Source organism: Lipotes vexillifer, unplaced genomic scaffold (assembly GCF_000442215.2).
Source record: "Lipotes vexillifer unplaced genomic scaffold, Lipotes_vexillifer_v1.1 scaffold1115, whole genome shotgun sequence".
Lineage (NCBI taxonomy): Eukaryota > Metazoa > Chordata > Mammalia > Artiodactyla > Lipotidae > Lipotes > Lipotes vexillifer.
In genome coordinates this window covers 1817782-1830593 of record NW_006792080.1, presented here as the reverse complement: position 1 = coordinate 1830593, position 12812 = coordinate 1817782, and the positions used below count along the sequence as shown (strand labels likewise).

General features: G+C 48.3%; 1 protein-coding gene across 1 annotated transcript in view; it reads right to left on the bottom strand.

The window, feature by feature from the left end:
* Positions 1-12812, bottom strand: part of RAB7A (RAB7A, member RAS oncogene family) — a 64860-nt gene that overhangs the window by 14768 nt on the left and 37280 nt on the right. The window contains exon 2 of the mRNA XM_007465277.1: positions 757-817. Within this exon, the coding sequence (XP_007465339.1) occupies positions 757-809 (53 nt within the window). The 5' untranslated portion in view covers positions 810-817. The remainder of the gene's footprint in view (positions 1-756; positions 818-12812) is intronic.

Below are 12812 nucleotides of genomic sequence, written 5' to 3'. Positions count from 1 at the left end.
TTCTCTTGTTGTGGAGCACGGGCTCTAGGCACATGGGCTTCAGTAGTTGTGGCTCGCGGGCTCTAGAGCGCAGGCTCAGTAGTTGTGACACACGGGCTTAGTTGCTCCACGGCATGTGGGATCCTCCCAGACCAGGGATCAAACCCGTGTCCCGTACATTGGCAAGCGGATTCTTTTTTTTCTTTTTTTAAAAATAAATTTGTTTGTTTGTGCGCTTGTTTATTTACGGCCATGTTGGGCCTTCACTGCTGCGCGCAGGCTTTCTCTAGTTGTGGCGAGCGGGGGCTACTGTTCCTCACGGTGCACAGGCTTCTCATTGCAGTGGCTTCTCTTGTTGCAGAGCATGGGCTCTAGGCACGCAGGCTTCAGCAGTTGTGGCTCGTGGGCTTAGCTGCTCCGCGGCATGTGGGATCTTCCCGGAGCCACGGGGAGGGCTCAAACCCGTGTCCCCTACACTGGCAGGCGGGCTCTTAACCACTGTGCCACCAGGGAAGTCCCCCATGAAACTATCATTAATTGAGTTCAAACAGCCACCCTTTTCCCTAAATCATGCCCCAAATTGGGGAACAAAGGACTACCTGACCAGGGGTCATTCCGATTTTTGCTGTGCTCCTAAGAGCACGGAAACGTAGGGCCCTAATGCCACGGCTGTTAGAGATGGAGGCAGCAGATGTCAGCACAGAGGGCGTGAGCTCCAAGCAGGTGAAATTTAAATCCAGGCCAGTGTGCTGGCTCAAGTTTAGGAGGGACACTTACCCAGAATCTCCCAGGATGATAACCTTCAGTAGCACTTTCTTCCTCGAGGTCATCCTTCAAGCTAGAAGAGAGGAGAATGCACGTAAGCAGGGCGGGAACACCCAGCGGGACCACCTCCCTGGGCACACAACGTCTCGGCAGCCCCAAGAGCACTGCGCCTGAGCCCTTCTGCCGGCGGCTCCCCGCCGTCCAGGGCCTTCGACGGAACACAGTATCAGTACTGGAACTCTGGACCCAAGAGCTCGGCCACACAGCGTGTCAGGACCATCCCGCCCCTGGGAGGAGTCTGAAGGAATGATTCTCCCACTTGGATGCTGGATCAAAATGCTCCGTTTACTCAGCAGCTGGGTCCTGCTTCAGGCAGGTCTGCTCAAAGGTCACTCCTCGGAGGCGACCACTTTATCTGAAGTAAAGCAGCACACACCCTCTCCCCGTTTGCCGTCTATCCTTCACTCTGCCTTATTTTTTCTTCAGAGTACTTACCACTACAGTTGACTCTTGAACATCTCAAGGGTTAGGGGCACTGACCCTCCACTCAGTTGGAAATCGCTTATAACTTAACAGTCGGCCCTCCGCATCCGCGGCGCCACATCCGCGGTCCTGCATCCACAGTATCAACCAGCAGGGTCGCGTCATTCGTACTGTTCAAGGATAAACTGTACTTGATGTTTTAATGTATTACATTCATTTCTCTTCTCCCTTTCCTAATAATTTCTGTGAAAACAGTTTTATTCCCCGCGGTTTTACTCTCCAGTGCCAAGCACAGAAGCATCAAGTATTGGGTGAGTGCACAAATTAACATTTGACTTCACAGCTCCTGAGACCACCTTTCCCCAGAAAGCCTTTCAGGTAGCCTTCCACAGCCTCGACCAGACAATAGGATCTGTGCTCAACTCTCTGCCACCACGTGACCGCGTGGTCAATTTACTTATCAAGACCGGCCTTCTGTCTTAATTGCCCCTCAGTCCTCAGGGCCTGACCCAGTAACTTTCAGAAGATGAACAACTTTCAAGAAAGCAGGAGTCCTAAATTCTGGACCCCAATGTCAGTGACTTAATTAAAAACTTCCAGAGGAGCACTCCTCAGGCAGCCGATCCCCAGGAGAGAGCTGCAACCGCCTCTAGAATCAGGAATTTATGATTGCATGTGAGCCTCAGAAATGACACCTATGCCTTCGGAGAACCTCTAGCCTTGGCCATTATCCTCGGCAGACACTGAAATAGCCAGGGCAGGAGACTATCACTAACAGTCACGGGGCCATATCCGACTCCTACCTTCAGTGGAGCTGGGGGAAATTAAGGGTTTATAATTAGGGGAAGGAGGTAAGGATGTGGGTTAAATAAAGCCTGTTATTTTCCCATAGTTTGGGAAGACAAGACAGTCAAGACTGGGTCTGAAAAAAGCTACCTTTAGTTTCGCCTTTATCCACCTGGCTTCCTGAAGGTGAGGATGACCGCACTGCCTACCTACGGTGGGGGTGACTTAAGCATGCAAATCCCGATCCCATGCTCCTCTGGCGTTGCCACTTTCCAGCTGTGTGACCCGGGGCAAGTCATTTAACCTGTTGGCATAGGGAAAATAGTTCTTATGTCCCATGGGTGATGTGAGGCCTGGATGAGAAGAATGCTCAGGACACTGACTAGGGTATAGTAAGTGGTTAGTAAATGTTGGTGCTATGATTTTAATGTGTGCCAAATACCGAGATGAATAAACAGGACAGAGTCGAGAAGGCAGTGAGAGAAGCAGTAAGTCGCAGGCCCAGGCAAGGTAATTCAACGACACGCCTCGGTTTCCAGATGCCTGGCTGTCAACTGTTCTCTTTCAGCTGCTGGCATCACAAGGAAACTGAAGGAAAGTATCAGAACGAGCTAGTGCCCCACAGAGCAGGATTAGGTGGCGAGCCCTATGCGCCTGAAAGTGGTGTCTTCCACGGCTTCACAAATGGTGTGGGAACGGGGGTCAAAGCAGCGGCAGTCAGCAGGCGCCACGACCTAGCCTGGGGCAAAGCTGTCTCAGAGCCAAAGCCTCGTGTCTGTGCAGGCTCCGGAGACACAGACATAGCTTCTGTCTATGAAGCGCCCACCGGTGCTAGCTGGGGGTGGCATAAGACAAGCCCGAGTTCTGCCTGTTTCCCTTAGTCATCCATCAGATCTAGGGTTGGTGTTGGTTTTTTCTCTCTGCAGTTAGAGGTACACACCCCCAATCACCCATGATCACCCACGAGATCCACAGCCCTACCTTCCTCCCTAGGGACTACCTTGACCAAAGTTTAACCTAAGAGTCTCTCCCCAAGGTCTGGTACCATATTTTGGGCTAGAGATCAGATTATGACAGTTGGGACAAGTTTCAAATCCAAAGGGCAAATTAAGGAAAGGTATGAAAAGAAGGTGAGCTTTGCAAAGAAATTCTTAAAGAATGTTTAAGTCACTGATTTTGAGAATGGGAAAAGGGATTTCCATGACCTGGTTTAGTAAGGCTCAAGGTGCATCCAGTATTATTTCATAATATTAGAAGGAAATAAGAAACACACTTCACCCATCCTGTTCCCACACGACAGACCTCACGTTTGTGTCCTCTCAGGTTTCTGCTCACAGCGGTGGCAGGTGGGCCCGTGCGGCCACCTTGACCCTCCTGGGCAGCAGAGCACGACGCCTGAGCGTCTTTCGTCACCTGCACACCCAGTCACAGAACCCCCAGAACCCAGCGGAGGGCACAGCCGGGAAGTCCCAAGTCCCCATCAGAGCTCACCCAGCCCCGCACACAACCCGGTATTCTGTCTCTCCCACGTTACTATTTAGCCTTGTTTTCCAGTACTTGCTTCCATGAGAGTCTCAGTGTCTAATATTTCTTTGAGTGAATTAAGCATTTTAATAGCCATTCCTACCTTTTGTTTAATATATCAAAAATCTGGGGGAAACGCCATAAGAAACAGCTCTGAACTTCCATTTGTGGGGTCATTTTCCTGGGCCGCAGCAATGCCCCTGGGGAGGTCTCTTAGGCTCAAACTCACGTGTCTATCGCAGGCCACGCCGGCCCTGAGGAACACGGATCGCTGGCTGTCCTCGCGACAGCCCACACCGCAGACAGCTCAGGCACAGGGAGGCGGCCTGGACTCACCACCCTGACTCTGAGCCCTCATTCCTGGGGGGCTCCCCACGAGGGACACGCCCAGCGTGAGAGCCACTGTGCTCCAGTGGGCCTGGGGCGCATCAGGTACTCACAGCCACTCCCCATCTGTCAGATGCAATCACCAACCAGGAGAACGTTTTATCACAAACCGCGCTGCCTTTAGTGGGGTTCCCAGGGAAACAGCTAGAAAGTTAAACAAAGGGCAAACTCTCACTCACGGGAAAGGGTTCTGTCCACCTTAACCCACGGGTACTGTTTAGAAATGGGGTAACTGAGTCAAAAGTATAAACATTTTCATAACTTTTGCTAATTCACTTTCCTGAAGGATTTTCCAAAGTTACACTGCAACCACTGTTGCAGTGATTAACAGCATATAGCATCTAAATGAGAAAAATGACAATTTTACTGAGACAAAGAAAATCTGAATAAATGAAGAGATACCTCCAATAGGAAGCCTTAATGTAAAGATATGAATTCTTCCCTATTTAAACAATTCCAAGGGGTTTTTTTGGAATTTGATGAAGTAATTATAACTTTATTCATAAATATAAATGCACAAGAGTCCCTCCCATTCCTCTCAAAAAAAGAGTAATGACAGGGATTTGCCTAACAGTCTTGCAAAGTATGTTACAAAAATACAGTATGAACACCACGCGTTGGAATAAACAGAAGAGACTCCAGAAAGGAACAATTCCGGCAGGTCCAGCGTTACAAAATTTAGCAGCAAAAGGATTAACAACTTACCCAGTGGTGAGGAGCCAGAATTAACACCCTTAAACCTCACCTTCCACAACAGACTCCCACAGGAGTAAAGATGTAAATGTAAGAATGGCTATGTATGAAGCTGAGAGGAATACATGCAAGATCAGCAGGTTTTTCCTGGGTGGTGGGATTCCAAATGATTTCGTTTTCTTTATATTCATGTGAAGAGCGCATTTCTTTTAAACTCAAAAAGCTATTTCCATTTTGGAGGAAAATGTTCACCTGTTGATTTTTCAGGTAAATTTTCTGCTTGCAAGAATATTCCTGTTCACCATGAGGTGCACCTAAAGGCAGACTTTCCTCGTCGCCCGGTGCCTGTGAACAGTCGGGCTTTTGCAAACAGGGCGCCGGCCCGGAGGAAACCCCCGGCTGGCTTCACCAGGACGCTGACGGCTTCAAACTGGCAGAAGCTAAGAGCTATGTTTTTGTACTTAATGTTCTCCAGGACCAGGAATGGGGCACTTGTTTCTAGAAAAGAGCTAAGAAAAAAATAAAACCAAACGAAACCTCGAACACAACTTCTGCCACAAGAAGCAGTGGCTTTAGAACCTTCACTGGCAGCTTCTGCTTTCTGCTACCCATTTCCACCACCATCTTCATGAATTTCTGAAGACTGAAATTACTTTTAAAAATCCTACCAAGTTAGAAATTTCTAAGTGGAAAACCATTCTTCAACGCACAGACCACTTCCCTTTTCCACTTTTACAGGAGAAAGGGAAGCAGGCAGAGAGAACGGAAGGAGGTCCCTAACCCCCTGTTGCCTGGAAATGAACATTTTAGATAGCATCCATTAATCCAGGAAGCTCTCTAAAAGCCTTTCTAGAATAAGATATATTCCGAACACACTTCCTTCCTTCTGCTACCAAACCAAACTTGATCAGTGTGCTCTGGGGTGCGTTCTTCCTTGGAAGAACAAGCATTTTTTGAGAACACTAACTATTCCATACGCTGAATCGATTCTTTCCCTCACGTAGTGTTTCCCGTGTAATGAATCAAAAACCAGAACTTCCCCCCATCAGCTGGAGCTGCCGCCTTCCTCATTGCTGAAGCACAGCAGCCAGCTGGCCATAAAGGCAGACAAAATAAGGAAGCCCCAAGCAGGTAAAAACGTCAGGAAAATACCATTCCCAGCTCTGGGCTAGGCAGGGTCAGTGAGGACAGAAAGGGACTGACGGAGTGGGGTCCGCGGAGGGCAATGAGGATAAAGGGCTAGGGGAAGAGAGGAAGCTGGGGGTCAGCGGGCCACCGCAAAGTCTGAGTTCGTGGAGGTAGAACGACTTGGCCTGGTGATCAGAAACACGCTGACTATGCTCGAGTGGAGGTGAGGCTCTGTAGGGAGATGCAGGGCCAAGGAGGTGAGAGCAAAGTGTCTGCAAAGCCGTCAAGACAACAGTGTAAAACCCAGGGGATGAAACTGAACGAGGTGTCATCACGTCCAAGGTCACACAGCAATCAAGTGGCAGAGCTGGAGTTAACAGGTGTGCAAGCCCAGACCCAACACCTGACTGCCCTGCCACTCAGCAATACCAGCTTTCCCCTGGTTCTCCAGGAACTAGGCATTTAAAAAAGCTCCCTCTGGGGACTGAGGTGCACACACAACGTTTGGAAAATCAGTGACGTGAGGTCAAAAACTGCTGTTCTGGTTTACATGTGTGTCTGATACAAAACTACCGATGGCACGAAATATCTGAACAAGTGCTAAAGGTTCAACAAAGCTGGGACAGTTAAACCAATTGATTTTCTATAGTCCATTAACATTTTTACTTGGTCTGTGTTTCCAAGCTGCCTACCTTAACAGCTACAGCCTAACCAGACAGTTGACTTTTCTGCCCCCATTAAAGTACTGAATTGTACAACATTCGGGAAAGTACAAAAGAGTGAAGCAAATACAAAGGCCAAACACAGTTCCATCTCTTAGAAGCAATCACTATTAGCATCAGGGTATATTAGTCTTTCCAGTTTTCCTTCAAATGGCTGAGATCATACTGTTCATAACTTTGCATCCCATTTTATTCTACATTAAATATCTTCCCACGTTATTAAGGCTGATAATACATCAGCATATGGATAATCCCACTCCTTTGTTAAGTGGTTGCTTTTAGTTATAATGAGATGAACCCATGTATACAATCTGATCAGACTCACAAATGAGTTATTACTCAGCTAAATAGTATAAGTATTTGAAAGGCCCTTGAAATACGCTGACAAATTAGTTTCCAGAATAACTTTATTTCCACCTGTGCCAGCAATGAACCAGTATTTCAATTTCACCACCCCCAGCTATCATTGGCACAAATCACTGTTAATCAGATAGATAGCTACAAATGAGGGTCAGTGGGTTTTATTTGTACTCCTTACATTAGTAGACTCAAACATTTCCACCATGCATTTCTCAGTTGTCTTGATGGTCTCTGCCTCTTTTACCTACTAGAATGTGATTTACTGCACACACAGTCTAAATATAACATCGTGAAGGAAGCAACACTGGGACACAGACTTTGCAAGTTGTAGGCTTCTGAGCAGAATAAAAGTACCATTCTAAACTTTACCCAGCATCCCACTGCCTTCCAAGAGTCTAGGCTCTGCTCCTGACCGCTAGAGAAACCCAGCAGTCTTCTCGCTCTCCAAACAGATGGACTTCAAGGCTCGAGAGAGGGAGGCAAGCGATGTCTGCCCATGGCAAAGTTTTGAAGAAGGGGTACGTGGAGAGACGGGGAAGGCCTCTGGACTCACATAATATTACCGTGTTGGTCGTCAAGCTGAACAGTAGTGTCTGTTGTAGGCAGACTTTTTTTTTTTTTTTTAACTTTCCAAACTGAGGAAGCAGACTAGGACCTAAAGAGTGGAAGGGCACAGCTCATGAAACAGCAAGAAGCAAATTCCAGCTAGTGAACTGCACCCCAGGCCTCCGTGAGGTCATCTACTTAATCCTCAGGACAAGCCCATAGGGTTGAATTCCCAGTTAACAGATGAGGGCACAGAAACTCATAAGTGATCACTGCATTTCTAAAAATATTCAGACATAAGATTGGAGCCCAGGACTGATTACAAAGGCCTTCATCTCAGCCTCTACACTGGGTTGATCACCAAGATCATAACGGCACTTCACGCTTCAAATAACCTACAGGGTGAGACCACGTGCACAGCCAAAGACGGGGTGAGATGATAACTGAGGCTGAGTCACTGGTGGGAGGCAGGGAGGTTCATAACACTGGTCTCGTTACTTTTCTAACACCTGACATTTCCTGTAGTAAAAACTGTAAATGCAATTCACACTTTTAATACACAAGGAATATCTGGAAGAGAAATCAAGACTTTATACATTTGTTTTCATTAACAAAAACATCTGACAAACTTTTCTGGCAGATGTATCCCAGATTAAGGCTTGGTAATCATCTCTGGCCATCTGTGATAATCAGCCTCTGGTTGCGGGGCAAGCAGGAGTGTTACTTTTGCCACCGCAGAAGTCTGAGGTTAGAAATGTCTAGCAAAAAATTATGTTAGGGTTTTGATAAGAACAGGTAACTTTTTTTTTTTTAAGATTTATTATTTATTTATTTTATTTATTTTTGGCTGCATTGGGTCTTAGTGGTGGCACACAGGATCTTTTGCTGTGGCACGTGGGCTCTTCGTTGTGGTGTGCGGACTTCTCTCTAGTTGTGTCATGCGGGTTATCTCTTCTCTCTCGTGGCGCGCGGGTTTTCTCTTCTCTTGTGGTGCACGGGCTCCAGAGCGCGTGGGCTCTGTAGTTTGCAGCACGCGGGCTCTAGTTAGGCACAGGAGCTCAGTAGTTGTGGTGCGCAGGCTTAGCTGCCCCAGGGCATGTGGGATCTTATTACCCTGACCAGGGATCGAACCTGCATCCTCTGCATTGTAAGGCAGATTCTTTACCACTGGGCCACCAGGGAAGTCCCACAGGTAACTTCTTTTAATATTAGTTTGAGAGAGAAAAAGGTGACACAAATATGAATTTGGATTCCGATCCCAGAGGAGCTTAAGAAGGAAAGAGAAAAGTCAGAATGAGATCAGAATTTTCAGCCAATAACACCACCAAGACAACTTCCATTCCAGTGGCTAAAAGGCACTGTGCAAGGGTTCTGAAGCATCAGGAAACAGCCATAAAATGTTTGTAAGGTGAATAAAAAATGTCTCTCATGAGAACCTAGGGGTAAGACAGGAATAAAGACACAGACCTACTGGAGAACGGACTTGAGGATACGGGGAGGGGGAAGGGTAAGCTGCGACAAAGGGAGAGAGAGGCATGGACATATATACACTACAAAACGCAAGGTAGATAGCTAGTGGGAAGCAGCCGCATAGCACAGGGATATCAGCTCAGGGATATCAGCTCGGTGCTTTGTGACCACCTGGAGGGGTGGGATAGGGAGGGTGGGAGGGAGGGAGATGCAAGAGGGAAGAGATATGGGAACATATGTATATGTACAACTGATTCACTTTGTTATAAAGCAGAAACTAACACACCATTGTAAAGCAATTATACCCCAATAAAGATGTTTAAAAAAATAAATAAATAAAAACAAAAAAAACCCCCGTCTCTCAACAGCACCTCCCAGCCAGGAGGTGGAAGGAAGGAAGTCATGCTGGGTGCAGAAGGGAGGTCAGGTCTGCCTGACGGGCCTGGGGAACACAGGTCACAAATGCGTGAAGGAGGACTAGTTACCCAGAGGCCTGAGCTCAAAACAGACCATTTTGATGTATGTAGTAAGCTCTCGTCACCAACTGCTTCCCTTGCAAGCTCACTACTGACTGTCTCCAGGCTAATAAACATTTTAACCGCTCATCTCACCTGGGGAAGCAGGAAGGTTGAGACAACTTAGTGTTGTTAAGGGTGGCCACCATGTCCTTGGGGAGGGGAGTTGAAGCGTGGCCACTTTAACGACCCAAGGGTTAGCAAATCTAGGAAATATTCTACTACAAGAAAGAGGAAAAAGGACGGGGTGTGACAGACTGGCTTGGGTTAAAAATGAAAATGGCTTCCAAGTTCTAAGCCCAGGGGAGAGGCAAAAGAAAGCATCACTGAATAACGTTTTAAAGGCTACAGAACTAAAGCTGAAGTCATAACTTCAAACAGTAGCAAAAATGTCCCACCAATAAAGATAGATGGAAACTGGAGATGTTTTGAAACCCCACGATCAGGTGGAACAGGGACCAAAAGCAGGTACAAGTAAGTGAAGGAGAGAAAAACGTAGGAGGCCAAAAGCCATTTCTGTGGAATCATCCAGTCATTTCCAGGGCGCTCAGGACAGTGCTGGTGTTCTAGGAATGGAGACATGATTAGACTGGAACACAGAACTTAGCAACTGGGCACGACAATCACTACCTCTGACTGTACGACAGGCATCGAGGCAGTTAGGCCTCCTTTTGACTCGTGACCGGCCTTGGCCTTGTTTGCACTGTTCTCTCCCCTAAGTCATCAGCCTGGCCTGGCACACCTGTGCCCTTCCACTGTCCAGTTCCCAATTTCCCTTCATTCAACACAACTGTTTCAGAATAACCTTAAACCCTTAAATCTTGGTCATAAACTCCCAGGGCGCCAGGTTTTGTCTGTGGTGAGCTGTTCCTCACTCTCTTAAAGTCAAATGCCACCTTCACTGAGAAGCTCCCTCTGACCTCCCCAGAGCCCAGAACAGACTCACGCCTCCCTCCACTGTGTCTGCTACACTCTCCCGCACTGCCAGGGGAGGATGGGGCTCTACAGGGCCCTCTGGGTGGAAGAGGTCAACCTTCAGGGCATGGCTCTCTGACCACATGGAAGCCTGCGGGCAGTGCAGGACACGACAACAGTCACCTGCAAGACCATCTTCACCTCTGCCGCCATCCTCGAAAGGCTCTCCGCCCTGGACTGCGGTCCTCTAACCGAGAGCCGCTGCCATCCGTGCAGGGGTGCCGTTTGTTCTGAGACACTGGGGTTATACAGCTTGAAATACGTGGTCTGCAGATAATGCGTAATCTGTATGCTCCAAGTAAGACTTACTACTGTAATGATATTAGCAAATAGGCTGCTGGTCTGATGTTCCATTTAGAACCACCACCTCCACGTGGGAAACCCAGCAGGAAGATGTTACTAGAAGCCTTCAAAAGGACACTTTGAGGGCCCAAGGGGTAGGGATAGCCACTCTTTCATTACATAGCACATTAAGGAGGTGCCCAACTACTTTAAAAGACTACTGTGATCGAGACATATTAAATTAATTTTTAAGGGTAAATACCTTCGCTGGGAGAGTCAGGGAAGGATTCCTCTAGGAAGATCTGACTGAATCTGGATCTGAAGGTGGAAAAGCACGCCAAAACTTCCCTGGCAGGAAACCCAGCGCATGCAGCATGCAAACGCCTTGTTGCAGGGAGAAACGAACACCTGGGGGTTGACGGCCAGACCACAGGGGACCTAGCAGGCCACGGCGGGGCCCTGAAACCAGAGCACTGAGAAGTCCACCCTTTGCGATTCTTACACAGTAGTGTTCATACTGGGAAGCCATCAACCTGCCTGCCGCGGCGGGAGGGGGAAGTGTTCAGCAGCAGAAGAGCCTACAGCGGACGTGAAGAGGCTGCTGTAACCTCCAGGTAAGGGGACTGCACCAGAGCCATGGTGAGACTGAGGGGAAAGGAGGTGCTCCCAGGGCCAAGCGATGAACTGGACTCAGAAGAGGCAGGACATGAGGGGCGTGACACGAAGCGCCCAGGTTCATACGCAATGCAACCAAAAGCATCCTCGGACAGGGAACCCTGAAAAAGAGCCAGGTGTTTTCTGGAAGGGAATATGTTTGATTTAGACATGCTAAGTTTGAAGTGACCCTGACATAAAGAAGAGAAGGTCTTTACTCAATCAAGCATATGGTTTGCTTGGTTAATGCTCAAAATGTCTTTTAAGTGGCAAATACATTAACTGAGTGGAGGACAGACATGGATCAAAATACAGATGTGATAAAGAATCTGAGTAATAGTTACCTTTCACTGTAGGAAAACCCCACTAAAAGCAGAGATACTGCCAGTATCTCTGACCAACCCAGAATGGAGTCTGCCCGAAGAGGGTGCCCACACAAGGGTCGTACATGGCTGGGGGCAGTGCACAGGCGTGTGGAAATTCCTGCCTTGCTGAATCAGTTTGTACTCTGCAAAGTTCAAGAGCCACTGCTTTAACTGACTCAAGGATCTGGTAAGGAACAGGTATTCTGAGATTCACATTCACCTACTTCCATGTTATAGTTTACAGAGATTTCCAAGACTATGAAGAACATGAACTCAGTTGAATTTTACCATATTCTCTCCTCCGATACTAGAGGCCTGGGGTAATCTTGCAATCAAATCTATTTTTAAAAGATATGGTTGTACTTAGTTACATCTTAAGTTTCACTGTTAACTGTGCTGGATTTATGACTTCAGTCTGCACCGCTGTGAGAACACGGGAACAACAGCACTCCCTGGACCAAAGTGCGAAGGACGATGCTGGTGGGCCTTGCCTCCTAGAGGCTGCTGCCTGGTGGCAAGAAGACAAACAATGCGCAGGGCAGGACAAATACGGACTCTTCTAGACAAGAGTGGTGTAGAAGAGGGAACCCAACTGGCAGAAACAGCGAACATTTTCCAAAGCGAGACTAAAGAGCTGCACACACAATGCCTCAGAAGGAGCACTCAGTGTGTCCAAACTGTCAGGACGCTTTAGTGTTTTCAACTCCTCGTAAGCTTCAGAGACAGTCCCAGGAAGCCCAGGGGAAAGTGCTAGGGGACTGAGATGAGAAAGCAGGACGGTGGAGCGTCAGGCCTGGGGCCAAGACAGGCGGGACACGGGAGTACAACATCACCAAGGTGGGAGGCCTGAGCTGCACACAAAGCCCAAGACAGCCACCTTGCTGCTCCAGGCAACCTTTCGAGGGAGCCGCCTCATCTCATCTGGCAACACTGCTCCCAACAGGCCTCATCTCCCCCCAAATGCTCCGTCTCAGGTGCACCTGCCACTCCCCACGGGGCCCCGCATGTGAGGGCTTGGGAACAACTCCCACAGGGCCCCGCACGGGCCTGGAGAGCACAGCCTTCCCTGGTGGAGACACGGGTCCAGGGGCTGCCCCCGCGAGCGCCTTCTGCTAGGCTCGGCCCACACGGATGATGCCAAGCTTCAGAGCACAAGGCTAGCGCTTATTCACATTTAG